The following is a 23,545-nucleotide window of genomic DNA, read 5'->3' as shown; positions in this document are numbered from 1 at the left end:
TGCCATATGAATTTCCAATTTTGCCCCGAGGAGGGGCAATTTGGTAATTCCTGTAACACCCATACCAGACGTATCTAGAAAGTCTAGCACGTGCGTTAATATTAGTATTGGATACATTAAAATATACACAATTAAAAACTTCGAATGAATAATATTTACATCAAGTTACGTTCGTATAAATAATAATACAACACAACACCTCCATACATAAAAATACATCCTTGAAGTCCAAAACGTCCTGCAGCTTTACGAACGAACCCTTGAAGTAATATCCATCCGGCTCCGAACATGCATAAACGTCCTGCTTATCTGAAACAAATAAGGATTGGGATGAGACATAATGTCTCAGTGAGTTCCCCTAAATCCTAGGCTATAGGCAACCTCAAGGAGAAACCTACGGTCACCACGTGTCTACATTACAACCTGACAGTTGATTATACGTGTGTGGGGACTTGCATACTTAGACGGTAGTGTATACTAAAGCCGTCATAGTCTTATCTCACTTGTTATAGGCTTCACTTCCTATACGTGCCAAGGCGGTCGAGGGGGAATCTAGAACCGCATTGCCAAGAATACACTCCATGTACCGATGCCTAACATATCATAATCATGGCACGATGCTAAACCGGACAATTAGGGGAACCTAAGATCGTCATCGGTATCATGTTCCTAGCTTGCTCTATACATAATCTATACTTATCTTAAAGCATCTAATGCTATTATTCTCTTACATAAACGTACCTGAGTTCATACATGTTCATAATCATAATCATAACATACATAAACGTACTTAAGTTCATTCATATTGGTTAGCGTTGAACAAACAATGTTATCTTGATTCATTTTACGGATAATCCCGGGTGGAGTAACCCCGAGATCAATCCCATACATAACCGATGTACGTACATCGGACTCCCTCGGTGTCGTGCGGGTCCCTGGCAGCTTAAACCGTTCCCCTTAGGTCGAGAACCTCCCGTATCCCCCTGGCGTGGATAACGAGAGACACGAGCACCTACGTCTTGTTACTCAGTGACATGCGGGTCCCTTACGGCTTGAATCGTTCTCATCATGAGAACCCCTTGTATCCCTCGGATGTGGATATCAAGAGACATGTCACCTACACTTATTAGTCATGGTCTTGTCGTGCATAAAAGTTAAACATAATCATACATACATGTTTACCTCGGAACCTTGATCGATCCGATTATCGGTAACCTATACTTGTTCATAAACATACCTAATCATGGTGGATAAATCAACTAGTCAATCCACGGCTCACATACTTGCTAAGGCATGCTAGATCATATGCGAAGAGAATACACTTCGCGTCTTATCATTCTAGGGATCCATATCCTATATTTGCCTTACTTGTCACATGCTATCTTCTAGTTCTCGACTAGCTAAGCCGAGGCTCTACATACATTCCCTTTCTTAGTTCATTACTACCCCATCATGCTTAAACTCTCCTGAGCCATCCTTGTGATACATGCTAAGATTGCCACGATTAATGATGCAAGGATCAATTGACGATGTGTGCAAATTTCCAATAATTTCTAAGGACCGAAAATGCCAAAACCCAAGACTTAAGCCATTTAGAAAATTCTATGATTTCATAAAGCCAAGTTTATTCCAGTTGAAAAATAAGTGAAAACAGTCAAAGAATACTTCGAAACGATCGCCTCGGACCCCCACGCGACTGCCCCCAAGCACCCGAGCGCAGAACAACGCGAACGATGCCCTGTCTGGGGCGCCTGGCGCCAGAGGGAGGGCGCCTAGCGCTGGTCTCTCTGACTTTGGGCGCCTAGCGCCCTTGTTCAGGCGCAGCGCTGCAAATTCTGCGTTTTCGGTGATTTCGGCTGCGGGTTTTCGCCATTTTCGACCCAAAACTCGTCCAATTTGACCCTGTAATGCACCAAACACATCCAACAACTTGTATAGACTTAATTAAACATATATCATGGCAATTTTAACATATAAACAACTAGGATTGGCTTGGGGCACTAAAGTTTCATAAAAACTAAACTTAACATAAATCATTATTCTTCACAAGATTAAACAAACCCAAGGGTGGGTAATCTATCTATGGAACTCACATAATATGATTTGCACTTGATCCCCAAGCTTTCAAGCATCCTCATCACTTCACATATTGAAACTTAGCTTGCTTCCAAAGCTCAAAGTATCCCAATCCATACTCTAGCTCTTCAAGCCCACTTCAAATCATCTTTCCTTTAATTCTTGACCAAGAAGGAACCTTACCAAGCTCAAACCTTGCTCCAATCATCACCCTATCTTCTTGAGATTCTCTTAGTGATGAGAAGTAAGGAAATCAAACCAAATCCCAAGCTCCCAAGCAACTAAAGACCTTGAAGGAATCTTATACAACATGATTCATGATTTTGGAAGAAGTTTGAGAAGAATTGAGGAAGAGAAAGAGAGAAGGAGGGCGTGTGAGTTCTAGAGAGAGGGGAGAGCAATTGCCAAACTCAAACCCTAGAGAGAGAAAGTGAATGGAAAATGAATGATTTTGAGACCAAATCCAAATAAATATCCTTTGGCGTGCAATTTCCACTTTGCCCTTGTCTTAAGCGTTTTTTTTAAAACGACTCTAATATTTTCCCCGTATTATGCTGACATGTCATAAAATATCTCCCACTACTTACTTTCCATGAACCTGAGTCCTCTGATACACTTAACATGTAAAATTTCCATTAGCAGACGAGCGGGATGTTACACTCTATCCCCCTTAAAGAAATTTCGTCCTCGAAATTTAGAGACCATCTACCAATCATCATAACGAATCCTTACCGTCTTTGCTTTAAGTCATACTTATTCTTATCATACATTCTCAAGAAGTTCATCGCACAATTTTCCCTTCAAAACATGCAGTTCATCTTGTTTCTTAATTCATACACATAAGTATAAAGTTTTCTCATTCTTGTTATCCTTCACAAAATCTAGAATTATCTCAGAACTTGTGATTTGGAACTTATCTTGCTACACATAGGCTTATTGTTTCGGATTCGTACCTTACCCATTTAACATAAACCATTCATAAAAGTATCTTATCATAAACATGTACACTCAGGATTTGCCTTTTAACTGGATTCCTACCGGAAACCAGGTTTGCCCTGCCGTGCTTACTTGCAACATTAAATATCTTTTCATGCCTACATAATCTTCTTTACCGCACGTTGCGACTTATGCCTCTTACATTCATTACTCATATAGACGGTTCAACGAATCACTTATCTCCTTTCAGAGCCTTAGGAAAAAAAAATTTCAACTTCATGCGATTTCTCGGCACCTGAATTAGTGGGTACTCACATAGCTTGACATGGAAATGTGAAATCAACTATGCCGATTCATCTTAACAATTTAATCACCAACGTTGTGGTTCACATGCTCTTGAAACTTGCTAGAAATTCTACTTGTACTTACACCAAACATTCTGAACACATTTCTGTGTATCCTACATGATATTGACTTCATACGAACATTGCCGTTCCCATAACGTGTGCATACTTTGAATTGCCACTACTTGTTAAATGATAACGATACGTGTTCTAGCATCTTGCTTAAAGAAATTTTCTTAAACTTTGGTATTCGAGTTCTTGGAACGAATTTATACTTGACTAAAAAGATTTTATCATCTCCAAATCTGATTGTATAATGATGCCACAGAACCATCGGACGAGTTTCAATATTTTTGGGAAAAGGTTTTACCACTCGCCTAAAACTTGTCCACGACAAGCTGGTTCTGAAGTTTGTACGTCTTAAGTGAGTTTACTTACGACGTATCTTATCAGTTTCGAAAATGTATAATTCCATGAGTTTAAATAAAAACATCGTTCCCAAGTTCCATAATACCAATCTTACTTTAAAAGTTATAAATCATGCTTTAACATATCTTAACAAGTATCGTTTTCACTCAACAAGTATTGCCTCAGAAAGTATGATTCTCATTGCACAAAGCTCGAGTCACATCTCCTTACACGACAACATGCTTAAACTTCGAAGGTAGATTCTTACATTCTTAACAAACATACATAGTTCAGACACGTATTACTGCATAACATAAACCATAGACGATCCTTGACCCACTTGACGTAACCTGTTCCTCTTCTTCAGAAACACATAACTTGATTCACCATATCATCTCATTCGGTTATCGCTTGAGCATTAATACCTTTTCCTGCAACCGGTCTTCTTTCTTGATGCTATGATCATTATATGAATCACAAGAGGAAACCTTCTGAACCTTACATACTTTCCATTATCATCTTACTTAGGTGTTGGCACATACTTAAAACTTTTACCTTAGCCATTGCTATCTACATAAACATCCATACTTACTTACCACATCGAACTAAAATCCCATGTTTCGTGTTTAACGATTAACTTCCATGGCCCTACTCTGATTCCCACCTGTTGACTTAAACCATTACCCTAATCCGTTAGAGCAATTGAGACTTCAATTCATGCTTATTACTTGAATACTTACTTCTTGAGATCTTCCATGTTGCAACCAACATCACAATTTTTATACTTGTCTTGTAAATTCAAAACTCGTGATAACTTATCTTATGCTCATAATACTTGACTCGGGGGTAAACCTTACTTTCTTGCTGGTTGCACTTACCATACATATCATATCCGAACTTATTTTTGAGTAAACTCAATTTCCATTAACAACCCATCTAGCACTTGAACATAACTTTCTTGAACATCTAATCTTTGTACCTTCACATTCTCGCGGACTATATTTTGCTTAATCATACCAATGCTTGCTCATTAATTTTTCCTTTTAAAGAAAACTTCGTAAACTAGCGCACGGGTCATTGACGTTGATGATTTTCTACTTTATAAATATATTGAGTTTAGGCCCCGGCCGTTGTTATAAAATCATAGAACGAGTTGATAACACATACGTGTCATCAATTCTAGATTCTAATAAGTCTAGCTCGCTCTACGAGTATCGTAGCAAACCGGTTCCTTGAAAAACTTTTATGAATTTTCAAAATGTCAACTTCAATCACCCATACGCGTAATTCTTTTCTAAATTCTTTTAAACTTTATAACTCAACATCATATCGAGCCTTAGCAAGTCTATTAAGCAAAACATAGGTTCGAGAAATACACCATAATTCCATATAATCCGAGAACCTTTTGATTTCTTATAACTTTACACCGCTTTAACTTCCAAATCTACCTTAGACCGTATCGATTTTATTGATGGTTGCCCATGTCCTTTCCTTAAAAATCTTAGGATATGATATGCATTCGTTACTTGAGGTCATAAAAGATTTTCGTCGCATAAAAGTTTATTGTGAAGATATCTCCCCAATAGCCATTGCAAACCATAGGAACAAAGTAGTAAATTTTATAAAAACGGAAAGTTTCGTCCCAGGCTTGTTATTGGTGAGCTTCTCCAACTCCATTTTTCAGAAAACATTTATTGCATAAAATTCTTATTCTCAAGTATACAATGTACATCATTCATTCATATCATCGTAAAACATTCTATAACAAATGCATGGCAACATAAGCCCCTTTTCGATACCATTCTTGGCACGTCGGAAATCAATGTCTTAGTCCTTATAATATAAAACTTTCTCTTGAATCCTTAACTTCTTCCACTATGAATAACTTACCTCGCTACATTGCCTTTTACGCAACTTTTCGAGCATACATGTCCTTAACTTCATTCACATATTGCTATTCCTGAGAGCCTGCTGACTCTGTCATCATATGCCAACTTCTCACTATCTTGTAGCCTTGTTCTGACATTCCAGAATATCATAACCCGTTCCAACAACAACTCTTACAGAATCTTTCGGTCATGATTAGATATATATATCCAATTTCTTCACTTACAGGTACATTAAGTATCACTATCATCTTACCCGTCATTACCAAAACGTTCTTTCTTAACATGCCTTACATTCCCGGAGGATTCACACTTCTACTTGATTAGTTCACCGGCCACCTTTTGGCACGATCAAACTACTTCATCACATACTTCGTTCCTCCTTGGTCCTATTCAGCTCTCAGGCATCCATTCTAATCGTTGAATGCTAAATTGAGTTGATCAGGCTCAACTAACAACAACAACTAGAACATCTACCCAGAACCTAATCGTCCCACTACCTTAGTTGTAACATTAATGACCCAAGGCACGGTCTGAATCGACCTGCTCTGATACCAATTGTAACACCCATACCAGACGTATCTAGAAAGTCTAGCACGTGCGTTAATATTAGTATTGGATACATTAAAATATACACAATTAAAAACTTCGAATGAATAATATTTACATCAAGTTACGTTCGTATAAATAATAATACAACACAACACCTCCATACATAAAAATACATCCTTGAAGTCCAAAACGTCCTGCAGCTTTACGAACGAACCCTTGAAGTAATATCCATCCGGCTCCGAACATGCATAAACGTCCTGCTTATCTGAAACAAATAAGGATTGGGATGAGACATAATGTCTCAGTGAGTTCCCCTAAATCCTAGGCTATAGGCAACCTCAAGGAGAAACCTACGGTCACCACGTGTCTACATTACAACCTGACGGTTGATTATACGTGTGTGGGGACTTGCATACTTAGACGGTAGTGTATACTAAAGCCGTCATAGTCTTATCTCACTTGTTATAGGCTTCACTTCCTATACGTGCCAAGGCGGTCGAGGGGGAATCTAGAACCGCATTGCCAAGAATACACTCCATGTACCGATGCCTAACATATCATAATCATGGCACGATGCTAAACCGGACGATTAGGGGAACCTAAGATCGTCATCGGTATCATGTTCATAGCTTGCTCTATACATAACCTATACTTATCTTAAAGCATCTAATGCTATTATTCTCTTACATAAACGTACCTGAGTTCATACATGTTCATAATCATAATCATAACATACATAAACGTACTTAAGTTCATTCATATTGGTTAGCGTTGAACAAACAATGTTATCTTGATTCATTTTACGGATAGTCCCGGGTGGAGTAACCCCGAGATCAATCCCATACATAACCGATGTACGTACATCGGACTCCCTCGGTGTCGTGCGGGTCCCTTGCGGCTTAAACCGTTCCCCTTAGGTCGAGAACCTCCCGTATCCCCCTGGCGTGGATAACGAGAGCACGAGCACCTACGTCTTGTTACTCAGTGACATGCGGGTCCCTTACGGCTTGAATCGTTCTCATCATGAGAACCCCTTGTATCCCTCTGATGTGGATATCAAGAGACATGTCACCTACACTTATTAGTCATGGTCTTGTCGTGCATAAAAGTTAAACATAATCATACATACATGTTTACCTCGGAACCTTGATCGATCCGATTATCGGTAACCTATACTTGTTCATAAACATACCTAATCATGGTGGATAAATCAACTAGTCAATCCACGGCTCACATACTTGCTAAGGCATGCTAGATCATATGCGAAGAGAATACACTTCGCGTCTTATCATTCTAGGGATCCATATCCTATATTTGCCTTACTTGTCACATGCTATCTTCTAGTTCTCGACGAGCTAAGCCGAGGCTCTACATACATTCCCTTTCTTAGTTCATTACTACCCCATCATGCTTAAACTCTCCTGAGCCATCCTTGTGATACATGCTAAGATTGCCACGATTAATGATGCAAGGATCAATTGACGATGTGTGCAAATTTCCAATAATTTCTAAGGACCGAAAATACAAAAACCCAAGACTTAAGCCATTTAGAAAATTCTATGATTTCATAAAGCCAAGTTTATTCCAGTTGAAAAATAAGTGAAAACAGTCAAAGAATACTTCGAAACGATCGCCTCGGACCCCCACGCGACTGCCCCCAAGCAGCCGAGCGCAGAACAACGCGAACGATGTCCTGTCTGGGGCGCCTGGCGCCAGAGGGAGGGCGCCTAGCGCTGGCCTCTCTGACTTTGGGCGCCTAGCGCCCTTGTTTAGGCGCAGCGCTGCGAATTCTGCGTTTTCGGTGATTTCGGCTGCGGGTTTTCGCCATTTTCGACCCAAAACTCGTCCAATTTGACCCTGTAATGCACCAAACACATCCAACAACTTGTATAGACTTAATTAAACATATATCATGGCAATTTTAACATATAAACAACTAGGATTGGCTTGGGGCACTAAAGTTTCATAAAAACTAAACTTAACATAAATCATTATTCTTCACAAGATTAAACAAACCCAAGGGTGGGTAATCTATCTATGGAACTCACATAATATGATTTGCACTTGATCCCCAAGCTTTCAAGCATCCTCATCACTTCACATATTGAAACTTAGCTTGCTTCCAAAGCTCAAAGTATCACAATCCATACTCTAGCTCTTCAAGCCCACTTCAAATCATCTTTCCTTTAATTCTTGACCAAGAAGGAACCTTAGCAAGCTCAAACCTTGCTCCAATCATCACCCTATCTTCTTGAGATTCTCTTAGTGATGAGAAGTAAGGAAATCAAACCAAATCCCAAGCTCCCAAGCAACTAAAGACCTTGAAGGAATCTTATACAACATGATTCATGATTTTGGAAGAAGTTTGAGAAGAATTGAGGAAGAGAAAGAGAGAAGGAGGGCGTGTGAGTTCTAGAGAGAGGGGAGAGCAATTGCCAAACTCAAACCCTAGAGAGAGAAAGTGAATGGAAAATGAATGATTTTGAGACCAAATCCAAATAAATATCCTTTGGCGTGCAATTACCACTTTGCCCTTGTCTTAAGCGTTTTTTTTTAAAACGACTCTAATATTTTCCCCGTATTATGCTGACATGTCATAAAATATCTCCCACTACTTACTTTCCATGAACCTGAGTCCTCTGATACACTTAACAGGTAAAATTTCCATTAGCAGACGAGCGGGATGTTACAATTCCATAATTCCTTAACCTTGGAGAGTGCCACCTCATCAAATTATTTTCTTTTTTATTATTTTCTAATTATTTTCTTTTTTTTCTTTTTTTATATATTTTATATTGTTTTCTTTTTTATTTTATATTTATTTTATAAGAATAAAAATAATCATAAATTCAGTTGCTTCTACATTGTTGTTGTGAGAGATTAAGATATCGTTTGACCCTGTTTTTTTTTTTCCAATTCTCTACATTTTTAAGGAGAAGTTAGGCAAAACACAATATCAATTAAGTACTTACTAAAAACAATACTTTTTTTTGAATGCCTAAAATTGAATGGAATGAGCTTTGGCCAAAAGTTGTTGAATGTTACTTTTAAAAAACTACTTCTCGATAATTTATTTCATAAACACCTCTTTTCAACTCACACTGGGAACCTTTTCTTTTATTTTTTAATATTATATTTCAATATATTTTTTTCCATTTAACTTTATTTTATTTTATTTTTTTGAACTGTTCCATTTAATTTTTTTAAGGAGGTTCCATTTAATTTTATTACCTTTTATTGAAAGAAATTTTATTATATTTTTATTACTTATATATTTAATTTCAATAATGTTTAATCATCACAACCTCACAAATATTTTTATTCACGCTGTCATTTAATGATACCAAATATTTTTATTTTCTTTCTTCAACCTCGCTAATACACACACACACACACATTAGCGTTTAGAGTAATACTTTATGTGTGTCCGATTTTTTGTTACGCTAATGCGTATAATTTTTTTTTGGCGCTGCATAATGCGTATGATTATTTTTATAAAATTTTGATTTTAATTAAAAGTAAAATTGTATATGTCTTTTCTTCAAAAAAGGTATACATGCTTAAAAAATATATACTTATATATATATATATATATATATATATATATATGAGTCAGGATCCATTGACACCTGTTGACACCAAATCTCAAGCGTTCACTACTCTTAATCCAAAGGCCAGAATTTATTCAATAAAATCATAATATAAACATTCTTTATTCCATATCTTACGCCTCTTCAAAAAAAAAATTATTCCATATCTTACTTTTAAGTCTATTTATTATATTCTCTCTCATCAATCTCATTCACATTCTTCTCTAAACCATCTTGTTTCCAGCCAATTTTTTTTTCTTCTTCCCCGTTCTTCCCTTTAACACCATGTTTCCATCATTTGACATTGTTAGATATGTTGAACTCATCAATCTCATGAATTTTTAGTTTAAAAAAATACCATTAAAATAGATTGGATGTTGAATTGTGGCACACGATGTGTTAAGTTCAGATTCAAAAGGTTTATGTTTTTTTAAAAAAAATCACATGCTAGCTAATGTTTGATTCAAGTGAAGGATAAAAAAATTCAAAAAAAAACTATAAAATAATTCTTTCGTATGATAACATAGTGCAGAACATTTACTAAAAAAAATGGGTCTCTTTTAGGAAACAAGAGGATTTTTAGGAGAGGAAAATATTGAATGATGACTGTCCACATTATGATTTTATTGAATAAATTCTGGCCTTTGGATTAAGAGTAATGAACGCTTGAGATTTGTTGTCAATGAATTCGTTGACACCTGGTGTCAATGGATCCTGACTATATATATATATATATATATATATATATATATATATATATATATATATTGCACCTTTATATTATAACAAACTATGCATATCTTTTTCTTATTCAAAAAAACTAAACATATTTGTTTCCATGACACCAACAATGTAACAAATATAATATCATATAATATAAATTCTTATATTTTTTAAAGACACCAAAAATATGGTATTCTTATAACGAAATTTGTTATAGAGTATAATTGAAATAGAAAAAACCAACTATTTTGATATTATTTATGTTATTATTTCAGGCTCCTTAAATTGTTTCTCCTGTTCAAATATTTAACAAGTCATTTATATGATGCTACAAATTTGTATTCATGTTACACAAAATAAACGTTATTGAGTAAATATAGTATTTGTAAAAAAAAATATATTTTATTTTTGAACATTTTTAGCCTTCAGAAAATATTTTAAACATTTTTTTATTTATTATGTTAATTCATAATAAATTCAAAGTTTTGTCCTCGTGAGCTTAGCTCAGTTGATAGGAACAATGCATAAATATATGCCAAGTCCAGGGTTCGAACCCCAGACACCGTAAAAAAAAATTTCAAAGTTTGTACAATATTTTGTCAAACAACATTTAACTTAAAAATAGCTTTAAAATTAAAAAAACAAAGAAACCAAACAACTTTAGCTTTTTTCTTAAAGGTCTTTATTTTAACTTTGTTTTGAAGTAATTTTTAGACCTTAAAAAACCTTGACCAAACAGTATCTAAGTTCAGCTGGGAACACTGTTACACTTTCTTCTTCATAAGAGGTCATTTTCTTCCTTTTTTTATGGTTTTGAGACCATGCATGACTTGAGTTGGCTGATTTTTATGGCTTGAGGGGTTCATTTTTCGACACTGTTTTAGTTTTTGCTTCATCATAGGTGATTTTCTTCCTTTTTTCACGATTCTCCATTTTTAGGGTTTTTTTTTGTTTTTTTTTCAACTGTTAGTGGATTATGTACTAGAAATTGTTATGTTGCATAGCTGTGGAAAAATCTTCCGTTGTTATGTGGAGTATAGTAGAGGTCATCCTGATTGAATTTTAATCCATGGTAAGGTTTTGACACAATTGCTATTTTAGCTTCTGATACTGTAATTGAAAAAAAGTTGATGCATGTGAGTTATTTTAGTTTTTGTGAGTAATCCTAAAGTTGTAACTGTAATGCCCATACTAAACGTATCTAGAAAGTTTAGCATGTTCGTTATCTTTAGTACTGGATACATTAAAATTTACAACAATAAAACTCCGAATGAATATCTTATACAACAATATGCGTTCGTACAATACCAATACAATACAACTCGTCTAAACCATAGTAAAAATATCCTTAAGATCCATGACATCCTGCAGCGGGTACGAACGAGCACTTGCTAAATTATCCATATGGCTACTAGCTTGCCAAACCAACCTGTTTATCTGAAACAAATAAGGATTGGGATGAGACATAATGTCTCAGTGAGTTCTACCTAATCCTAGGCTATAGGTAACCTCGGGGGAAACCTATGGTCACCACGTGTCTACAATACAACCTGACGGTTGATTATATGTGTGTGGTCATCCTTGCCTAGACGGTCGTGCTTACTAGATCCGTCGTAGGTTCATCTTAACTTGACATAGGTCTTTCTTACATCATACGTGTCATGGCGGTTAAAGGGAACCTAAGACCGCTAACTCAAGATACGCTGAACGCATCAAGACTCAACATACATATTCATGACACGATCCTAAACCGGACGATTAGGGAAACCTAATATCGTCGTCGGTTTAACATTCATAACTTGCTTTATTGCATAAACTTGTACCTGTCTAACGTCATATCATAATCATACATAATCATAATCATTCATATATAGATGTTAGCGTTGAACAAACATATTATCTTAGTTCATTTTACGAAGAGCCCCGGGTGGAGTAACCCCGAGTACAATCCCATACATGACCGATGAAAACCTACCTAAGGCACATCAGACTCCCTCAGTGACGTGTAGGCCCCTCTTGCGGAGCTTATCCCGTTCCCACGACACCTACATCTTACATACTCATTTACCACGGATCCTTGATCGATCCCATTAGTGGTAAACTACACATACATCATAGTCTTGATCATACATACATGAAGGGTTAAACCTATACATACTTGCTCGTTTACCACAAGTCTGTGATCTACCCGTTTAGCGGTAAACTACCTACATAGACATACTCATTCATAGTGAAGGACGGCTTAACATGCTTGCATGGTCATTCTTATTCATATGCGAATAGAATACACTAATCGCTTCGCGTCTTATCATACATAGGACTCATGCTTAGCATTCTAGTTCGCGATAAACAATGTCGAGGCTCTACATTCATTCCCTTTCTTAGTTTATCACTACCTAAGTAATTGTGACTAAACTCTTTTGCATATCATTTATTATCAAAGATTATTAATGTTTTGCCATGTTTTTCCCTTATTTAAAACCTTGTTTGGAATTGTACTTTAAACACTTGGAATTGAGGGTTTCGTAGTTTAATAAGATACTGCAAGGACGAGCCTCGGATAGCCCTTGCTAGCCATAAAACGAGTTGACAACACATGTTGTGCAGTCAAATTAGCCTGGCAAGCTGTCTACTCGCTATGGCTAGCAGTTTTCTCACCATGGCGAGCTCATGGTGAGCTACTCCAGAGAGCACTGATTCCCAGCTCGCCATGGCGAGTTCTAGCTCGCCTGGCGAGCTGTAGCAGTCCAGAATTCTGCAGAAAAAGTAATTTTGCATAAAAACCTCAATTTCAAGCATCATAAGGTACCTGGCATTTCCAGAAGATCATAAAAACAATCTATATCATATGCATGGCAACAACTAACAACATTTGATCATAAAAGGTACAAAGGGGTTCTATAACCCTAATTCATAACTTGGCATAAATCACGTTTTCTCACAAGAAATTACACAACCCAAAGGTAGGGTAAGCTATCTAAGAACTCACATGATGTTATAGCATCTTCAAGCTTCAACTTTAGTCCTTTCTTCAATCCAAAACCCTAGCTCCAAGTTCCTCAAATCATACCTCAAGCCACACTAAAACCTCTTCTTCTTGATGGTTCTTGTCCATGAAGCTTCTATGATCCATGCTTGATCACCAATTTCATGTATTTGGAAGCTTTGATGGATTAGAGAGGGAGAGATGGGGCGATGGTGTAGAGAGAAGGAGGAGAGAATTCTTTTTCTCAAAACCTAGAGAGAGAAAGAGTTACACAAATGAAGAAAAATGGCCCTTGTGGCCTTAAATAGCCCTTGCGGCTTTTTACCCTTCTGCCCTTCGCCTTATTCGTGTTTAGCCTGACACTGATACTTAAGTCCATGCTTGACTGATTTCATTTTATAAACATTCTCCGTCATACTTACATTCCATGAACATTTGTCCTTTGACACGTTTGACTGGAAATATTCCATTAGCTGACGAGTGGGATATTACAGTAACAATTTTCATATTTGGTTTATTCTTTCCTATATCATTGAGCCGTACGAAAGTTGATTGGTGTAAATTTGTTTTGGTCACATCATTGAGGTCCAGAAAGTTGATGATACAGAAATATGTGCATTTAAGATCAAGTTGATTTGATGATACAAAAATTGATCACATAGAAATATGTTTGCTTTTTTCGATATCAAAATGAACAAAGTGAATAAAATTAAATGATGTATCATTGTATTTTCATATAGGACTTTCAATGTCAAGGGATTATGACTACATTAAGGATTTCAAAAATGATTTGGACATTTGGAAAATCGGATTTGGAGTGCTGGAATCTTGGATTGTGACTGGTATTAATGAGAATCAACATATGAAGCTCATTATTTGTGATGCAAAGGTTAGATGAGTTAGTTAAGATATGTTGTAATTTCCTTTATGATTTATCAATGTTACTTATTAGTGTACATTTTGATTTATTTATATTTTTTGGTTTCTTTCTCGGATTTAGGGTGATCGAGTTCATGTAATAACTCGATATAGAGAATTGGAGTATTGGAAGGCTTTGATCGAGGAAAACAAGACTTATACTTTGTATAATTGTCATGTGTTCGATAATGACATTGCATTTAATCCCTTTAAGGTTGTTTTTGGTTCTGGTACAAAGGTGCAGAAGTATGACAAGTTAACTAACGTTTTTACTCATGAATTTCGATTTAAGTCATTTAAGGAAATTCAAGATGGAAAATTCAAACCTGACGTTTTATATGGTATAGTTATGCACTTTAATTTATTTTTGTGTTTTCTCCGATTATAATGTTCTTATAGATGTAATTTTTTTTAAGAAATAATTGGGTTTCTTCATGAGATTGTCAAGACAACGCCAATTGGGATTGGAAAGAAACCGTGTACGAACATTGTGTTGAAAGATAAAAGATATTGTTTTCTAAATTGTCAGCATCAGATGATAGGATTTTGTATAAGTTTGATAATGACCTGAAAGATGTATTTCCTTATGCAGTGGGAATATGGTTGATGTAACACTATAGGAAAAATATTTCGTAGCTTTATCATTTATCATCTATTTACCTTGAGTTCTTTGCTTCCATTTTATAGTCAATGGCAACCCAAATATATGTAACAATTGGTCAGGTTCAAGGCTGCTCATCAACCTACATCATCCGGTTGTTGAAAAGTTTAAGACTTAGTAAGTTTGCATTATGATTTTACAATACAGTGTTAGAGTAACTTATTATTACACAATCTGATTTGATTGTTTTTTTGACCATGTTTCTTGAATTGTTGTCGTGACCTTAACACTTCTCAAGCTCAGAGTCAAAGCTTCAGTCATAACTTAAGTCAGAGTTCGGCTTCTTCTCAACGTACTTCGTACAACGATTTTTCCAATCTGTCTCAAGTTAGGCCAATTGCTGAATTTATAAACTTAATTAAGGTCTGCTTTTTTATGCACAAACATGCTTTGAGTTTTTTTACGCACAAACTAAAAATACATATTGCATTATTCTTTATTTCATGTGCATAATTTGTGTTAGGATACATAATGGATCACTATTTGGAAAACAACTACATTTAATCTTAACCAGTTTGGATAGTATTATGAGAGTTGCACCAAATGTTCCAAGACATCAATGTCAAATGGTGCTAGCTATAAATGCACATGCGGGAGTGATGCTTAATTTCTATTTGTTTCAACAATGTTAATTGGTTAACGGGGTACATACAATCCACATGCATGCATTTATCTAAATTTTATAGGACGATAAATTAGAAGTCATGATACATTTTCTTTAGCTTAAAATCAGTTATGCTACCTTCATTTTATAAATTATATGTAACTATATCCGCATACATCTTATCCATTTTAATATGCATTAGACTAATATATTGCAGTTATTTCCCTGTTTAGCATTTCCCAAACGAGGTGTCAAGAACAATTCTGAAAGAAAAGCGCAAAACAATCACTCTTATTGATGATCAGACATAGAGAAAGTATAAGTGTCGCCTCATTACCGCCAAAACAGCAAGCTTTGAAAAATACTTGGGTGGGCAGTGGTTCAATTTCTGCAGAGAACATGTGATGGAAGAAGGTGGTAAGCTCATCTTTGATCTCGAAAAGTCACCGAAGAACTTGCACGTTCGAGCTGTTCTAAAATAGATCTTTGCTGCTGAACTATTTGAACTTCTACTATTTTGGCGTATCGCTTTGGACTGTAATCCTAAACTATCTTGAGTTTGGGATGCCATTTGTTCTTTTCATTTTGTTTGATGTAAATATCGGTAAAAGTCTCTTTTTGGTTAGTATATGACACTTGCAGTCTCTTTTATAAACCTTAACGTTAATCTGCACATTGTTGGTTCCCATTGGTTCCAATTAATATGATGTTAATTATAATGTTGTTTTCCTAATCTCTTGAACAAAATAGAACATGCTCTTTTCCTACAACAAATCTTTATAATGCTTTGGTAAATGTTTTAGAAATGTACATATAGATGAGATTTGTGCAATATGTGTAACACCCATACTAAACGTATCTAGAAAATTTAGCATGTGCATTATCTTTAGTACCGGATACATTAAGAACTACAACATAAAGTCTCCTAATGAATAATATATACAACAAATCATGTTCGTACATTTACTAATACAATGCTTTATATCCAAAACATAGTGATACATCCATGAATTCGTAAACCATCCTGCAGCGGTTACGAACGAGCACTTGCTGATTATCCATCCGGCTACGAGCTTGCAATACCAACCTGTTTATCTGAAACATATAAGGATTGGGATGAGACATAATGTCTCAGTGAGTTCTACCTAATCCTAGGATATAGATAACCTCGGGGGAAACCTATGGTCACCACGTGTCTACAATACAACCTGGCGGTTGATTATACGTGTGTGGTCATGCTTACCTACACGGTCGTGCATACTAGATCCGTCGTAAGTTCTTCTTAACTTGTCATAGGTCTTGCTTACATCATTCGTGTCATGGTGGTCAAGGGATCCTAGGACCGCTAACTCAAGATACGTTAAACGCATCAAGACTTAACTTGCTTATACATGACACGATCCTAAACCGGACGATTAGGGAACCCTAAGATTGTCATCGATATAACATTCATAATTTGCTCTATTGCATAACCTGTACATGTCTAGTATCATCTCATAATCATGATCATATCATATGATACATAGTCATATTCATTTGTTCATTCATTCATTCATTCATTCATTAGGTTAGCGTTGAACAAACAATCATTATCTTGATTTATTTTACGGAGAGCCCCAGGTGGAGTAACCCCGAGTATAATCCCATACATGACCGATGAAAACCTGGCTAAGGTACATCGGATTCCCTCAGTGACGTGCGGGCCCCCCTTGCGGAGCTTATCCCGTTCCCATGGTGAGAACCCCTTGAGATCCCAACCTTGCGTGGATCACAAGAGACATGGCACCTACATCGTACATTATAGTATTGGTCTTATACATTTATGAAAGGTTAAACCTATACATGCTTTCTCATTTACCTCGGATCCGTGATTGATCCGATTAACGGTAAACTACATACTTGTTCATACTTATCATATGCGAAGAGATTAACTTATCAATTCGCTGCTTAACATGCTCGCATAGCCATTCTTGTTCATGTGCGAAGAGGATACATTAGACAATTCGCGTCTTAACATACATAGGATTCATGCTTAGCATTCTAGTTCTCGACAAGCTATGTTGAGGCTCTACATTCATTCCCTTTCTTAGTTCATTGCTACCCGAACATTCATGCTTAAACACTCTTATGCCATTCTTGATTCATATGTTAATTTGGCCATGATTTTCATTTCAACAATTGTTTGATGTTATGTGCATTGATTAGATGTTGTTTTGGGGTTATAAGGTTGTAAATCGATGAAAGAAAGGCTTTGGAATGCACCACCAGCCCCAAGATGAACCAACAAGCCAAACAAAAGTTGGCTTGGGCAGAGAGTTTAGCTAATAGCGACTTTCATCTAGGAAGGTTCTGGAAATTTCGCTAATAGCGAGTTTCTTCGGGTCTATGGTGCAGATTTTCCAATTTTGACCCAAAACTCGTCCAATTCGATCCCGCAATGCACTATGAACATCCAGCAACTCATATATCATTATAAATCATCTTCCATGGCAATTTTAACATAAACATAACAAGATCAATGGCAAGGGTTCTAAAATTCATTCTTTTCTAAACTTAGCATAATTTCATAAATTCAAACAAGAATTACACAACACAAAGGTGGGAAAACTATCTATAGAACTCACTTATTAAGTTATAACATCTTCAAGCTTCAATCTTTAATCTTTCTTCAATCTAAAACCCTAGCTTCAAGTTCCTCAAATCATGCTAAAACCTCTTCTTCTTGATGTTTCTTGTCCATGAAGCTTCTATGATCCATGCTTGATCACCAATTTCATGTATTTGGAAGCTTTGATGGCTTAGAGAGGGAGAGATGGGGCGATGGTGTAGAGAGAAGGAAGAGAGAATTCTTTTTCTCAAAACCTAGAGAGAGAAAGAGCTTGCACAAATGAAGGAAAATGGCCCTTGTGGCCTTAAATAGCCCTCGTGGCTTTTTACCATTTTGCCCTTTGCCTTAATCGTGTTTAGCCTGTCACTGATACTTAAACCCATGCTTAACTGATATCGTTTGATAAATATTCTCCGTCATACTCGCTTTCCATGAACATTTGTCCTCTGACATGTTTGACTGGTAATATTCCATTAGCTGACGAGCGGGATATTACAATATGCTTGCTTGATTTTCACATTTATGAACGGCGACAATCTTACTTACTAAAGCTTAACCCCTGAAGCTAACCCTAACCCTAATATTTTCCCCCCATTTTTCCCTCCACTTTTCTGAGCCATTGGATCTTGCACATTTAGGCGCCATTCAATTTTAGCCATCGATCATATTTCATATTTATCTCTTTTATTTTCCAAAACAACTATTTCATATTTATCTCTTCTATTTTCCGAAACAACTATTTCATATTTATCTCTTCTATTTTTCGAAACAACTATTTCATATTTATCTTTCTATTTTCCGAAACAACTATTTCATATTTATCTCTACTTCCGAAACAAATTGGCCCTACAACTATTTCATATTTATCTATCGCCCTATTTTTCCGAAACAACTATTTCATATTTATCTCTTCTGTTTTCCGAAACAACTATTTCATATTTATCTATAGCCCTATTTTTTCGAAACAACTATTTCATATTTATCTCTTCTGTTTTCTGAAACAACTATTTCATATTTATCTCTACTTCAGCTTATCCCCCAAGCTAACCCTAACCCTAATATTTTCCCCCCATCTTTCCCCCCATTTTTCTAAGCCATTGGATCTTGCACATTTAGGCGCCATTCAATTTTAGCCATTGATCATCTTAGTTAATGCCAGCCGAATTTTGTTATCGAGTTTGCTATAATTTTGGCCGAATTTTTGGCCGAATTTTGTTAGCCACTATCATCCAAGTTCACATGAATGCTCATCACAAAATTCTCTCTGATAAAATATAACCAAAACATTAGGATAACTATGAACTAAAGTATAACTCATCAAAAGTTGTAACCAAATTTTCAATAAATAAGGAAAGAGGAGAACCGAAATAAATTTCCCAATAGCAAATAATAAAAATAAAAAAAACAAAAACCTCAAAATTAGATGCCAAGTTCACATGAATGCTCATCACAAAATTCTCTTCGATAAACTACAACCAAAACATTAGGATAACTATGAACTAATGTATAACTCATCAAAAGTTGTAACCAAATTTTCAATAAATAAGGAAAGAGGAGAACCAAAATAAATTTCCCAATAGCAAATAATAAAAATAAAAAAACAAAAACCTCAAAATTAGATGCCAAGAGTTTCTTTCTAATGCTGCATATATGACCTTGAAGGACATTTGTGACCTCCGAGAGGTATACATTAACTAAGCTTAATTTTTATGAAAGGGCATTTATTACTTTTGTTTTGTTTGTCAAAAAAAAAAAACTTTTGTTTTTTTCCTTACTTACATATGTATTACTTATTTAATCAGGATACTGTGTGCATTACTGTTGCTACTACATTGAAGTTTGCTGTTTCTAAATTTGGTTGGTTTTGCTATGGCTGCACTGCATGCACTAAAAAGGCAGCCAATCCAAAAAAAACCATACAAGTGTTCATGTTCGGAAGAGGTGAAATTGACAATTCCAAGGTATATATTTTTTTAGTCTTATATAATATAATTATTATAATTTCTGTGTTGTAGAATCCTCATGTATCTCACTATTTTCATCATAATAGGTAAAAAATTGATATATATGTCAAGAGCGCTGATTCAAAATATAAGTTTGTTTTATGGGATGCTGATTGTGCTGCTATTATTTGGAAGTCTATTGTTGATGTCTATCAATCAATGATTGAGGTATGTATTACTATGCATTCATTAAAACATTTACAAGATAAAGAACTAAAAACTTCAATGGATATGGTAAATTTTTTGTTTAGGAAGGAGAAGATGACCCTACGGTTTATCCAGATAAATTGAATTGCTTGTTGGGAAAGAAAATGGTGTTAAAGGTTAAGGTTCAACCAGGTTATAAACAAGCTTCAGTCAACATGTTGTCGGTTGAGGATGCTTTTATCAAACAAGTTGAGAATGAGCTAGACATTGATGAGGTAAAATGTCGTCACAGTTTGATATATAACTTTTATGATATTCATATTCTACTTTTTCACTTGATATATAACTTATATGATATTCATATTCTGCTTTTCTGCACATGACCAAGTTAAAATTAAGATATTGATCGAAACTGGCATATCTTGATTTTCATCCTTTTTGTTGAAGTTACTTTACTTTCCCATTTTCTTCTCCTTAGATCGGAACTCCCTCATTGTATTCTGTACTAATGATGAGCATTTTGATCAACAACTCAATCGTTCTACATGCACATTTTCCTATACCCCCACATGGATTCTTGGCATCAAGTCTCCAATCACATCCAACTATACCTGGATTGTCTATGTAATTGCCATATACACAATTATTAGTCAATCTCAATTTGTTTTTAGAATTATTGGTTTATTTGGGATAACTTGACATAATTACTAACCAACTGTGTGGATTTTTGTTCATGTTACTTTTTTTCTGATACTTCTTGACATATTAGGCTTTGAAGTAATATATCGATTGTATGATTGACCCAATGACTAATATTTTTTCAGCAGAAGCTGTCGTAGAGAGACCGACTGTTAATATGATATTCTTCTTTTGCGGCTGAAATTTGTGTTCCAGTTTATTCTTCTTTTGCTCCATTGCTAGCAACAACAGAGGAAAAGAAAGCAACTGGCAGAGGAGGGATATATAACATACTATGCATAGTATAGTAAAATTGCTTTATGCATTTTGTACTGTGTGCTCATACTATGTTGGTTTTTATTCTGATATTTCATTAAGAGCACATGTAGCATGTAGTTGTATTGGAATTCGACAACTTTGAGACCGATCTTTCTAAACATTTCAAGTTACATCTGAGAACACCTCTGAGATAGTCCTTAGAAAGTAATTTACTGTTGTTAGAGACTTAGAGTTAATGGCAAAATAAGACAGTTCCTTTCAATAAGTAATTTTATTCTCACTGTTTAAAAAGTATAACTTTATAAGATTTGTAAATTTGATATCAAGTGACATTAAAATACCTAAAATCATATCATAATCATAATATTATAATTGCTGTGGTTTTTTAAAGACAACTTGCTTCCTATCGTCATCTAACCTTTGTAACATGATATTAATGTTGGTGTTTCGAAAGGCAATGAAAATATTATAGATAATATTTATAGTGAAGCCAACATGGTGTAGCTGAAGCCAACATGATTGCTCTTTAGCCAGTGATTTTTTCATGAAAAAGGGTTTTGTGGTTGGGCGCTAGAATTAGCATTGGGAGTGAATCAATAAAAGATATATCATCCGGAGATCTTAAAAGATCAAACTTCTTCACACTTAACTTTTTCGTTAGTTGGTTTATTTTTGGTGCACCAATTGATTTAGAGGAACTATCAAGTTGACTGAAAAATAAAAAATAATAAATCTAACAAATATTTCACCTGTTCGACAACATGGGTCGACGATCTAGGAAAAAGCTTATTTAAAAAATAAATTACGGACAAGGAAAAACTTATTTAAAAAAACACGTTAAGATAGAAACGTACTCATGAGTTCTTTGACACGGTGTTTCTAATATTTCACATCTAATATTATAATGAATTGCGAGTAATATACTAAACTATATATGACCCGTGCAGTAGCACGGGTATGCAATCTAGTTTCTTAGAAAAATGCAGCTATTTCCCTTAATTTGCTCATTTCTCCTTTATAACAAAGTTTTTTAAAAATACAATAAAAGTGATTTATTTAGAATATCCGAGTTTATGTAATGTTCATTTTTCCTTTAGAACAATTTTTTTTACAAGATACGTTATTCAACCCGTGCTTTAAAAGCACGGGTTTGTAACTAGTTTTCTACTAATAATGGGTTTCACGTTTTTTTTTATTCAATCATCATTGGCCAAAAAAAAAAACCAATTAAACTATTGTTATACTTTCCTATCAGTTAGCCCAGTTAATTAGCCTTATTTTATGATTTCAACCCCACTAATTCTTTACACTCATAACTACTATTATTTCTAAAATATTCATATGAGACTACCATTTTTTTTTTGAGGTATCTAATATCCCAAAAATAAACGAGTAAAATTATGACATTAATTATTAATCACTAAATCATAATAATGCACATAAAATAGTCACAATATAGCAAGCATACGTATAAAAAAAAAACTACTCACTATTACCAATGTATCAAGATAGTTCTTTATAAAATAAATATTTAAAATATGATAATAGGTACAAGTAGTTAAAATAAAACTATGCACACACTTATTCATCCTAGTGTACACGAAATTAAATATCTCAATATTTTACTGTGCACATATACAGATAAAATCACCTAAAAATAATAGCTAGTAACTTAGAAAATTGGAGCGTTACAATTCTGCCTTTGTTAAAAAAATTTCGTCCTCGAAATTGAAACAACGATGAACAAATTAACATCTATTCAAACTTATCTTAGATTTACCATGATTACTAAAACTATATTGAAATCAAGTCTATTATCTAAGTCTCAATACTACCTATCTTCAACTAATCTCAATACAAAGAAATAAAAGTTCACTAAAATCAATAAAACTTGAATATGTCATGGTTTCTCTAGCAATACAAGTAAGCGCACATGAGTATACAATTGGGAATACATTTATATGCTTCTTGGGGATATGGGGAATGCATTTATATGCTTCTTGGGGATATGAAAATAGGCCTCCAAAGAAATAAAAAGAACTATGAAATTTTTCAACTACATATCTCAACTAATTCAGAAAAATTAAAATGAAGTTACATTCATTTTAAACATAATTATTCAAAAAAAATAAAAAATAACATAGTC

At 35.0% G+C, this 23,545-nt stretch overlaps 1 protein-coding gene and 2 long non-coding RNA genes across 3 annotated transcripts; 1 reads left to right on the top strand and 2 right to left on the bottom strand.

The window, feature by feature from the left end:
- Positions 1–91: 91 nt before the first annotated feature.
- On the bottom strand, positions 92–2,524 carry LOC146899302 (uncharacterized). The gene is made up of 2 exons (XR_015022076.1): positions 2,094–2,524; positions 92–309 (listed from the first exon to the last, which is right to left on the bottom strand). It is a non-coding gene; the product is annotated as an uncharacterized LOC146899302 (long non-coding RNA).
- A 3,765-nt stretch (positions 2,525–6,289) lies between these two features.
- Positions 6,290–9,135, bottom strand: LOC146899301 (uncharacterized). The gene is made up of 2 exons (XR_015023518.1): positions 8,251–9,135; positions 6,290–6,467 (listed from the first exon to the last, which is right to left on the bottom strand). It is a non-coding gene; the product is annotated as an uncharacterized LOC146899301 (long non-coding RNA).
- Positions 9,136–19,971: 10,836 nt separating this feature from the next.
- On the top strand, positions 19,972–21,070 carry LOC146899300 (uncharacterized). The gene is made up of 4 exons (XM_085734384.1): positions 19,972–20,253; positions 20,343–20,463; positions 20,547–20,717; positions 20,921–21,070. The coding sequence occupies exons 2-4, from the start codon at positions 20,455–20,457 to the stop codon at positions 21,068–21,070; spliced, it is 330 nt and encodes a 109-aa protein (XP_085590510.1). The 5' UTR covers positions 19,972–20,253; positions 20,343–20,454.
- The last annotated feature ends 2,475 nt before the right edge of the window (positions 21,071–23,545 follow it).

Source organism: Medicago sativa, chromosome 8 (genome assembly GCF_051527215.1).
Source record: "Medicago sativa cultivar Bolivia chromosome 8, Bolivia_mono, whole genome shotgun sequence".
Taxonomy (NCBI): Eukaryota; Viridiplantae; Streptophyta; class Magnoliopsida; order Fabales; family Fabaceae; genus Medicago; species Medicago sativa.
The sequence above is the reverse complement of the archived record's forward strand: the minus strand, read 5'-3'. Positions and strand labels throughout refer to the sequence as shown.

Bases quoted from the DNA above. Each gene is read 5' to 3' on its own strand.
- LOC146899300 (XM_085734384.1), top strand. The intron at 20,718-20,920 runs GTAAAATGTCGT...TCTTCTCCTTAG, and splicing joins ATGAGCTAGACATTGATGAG to ATCGGAACTCCCTCATTGTA.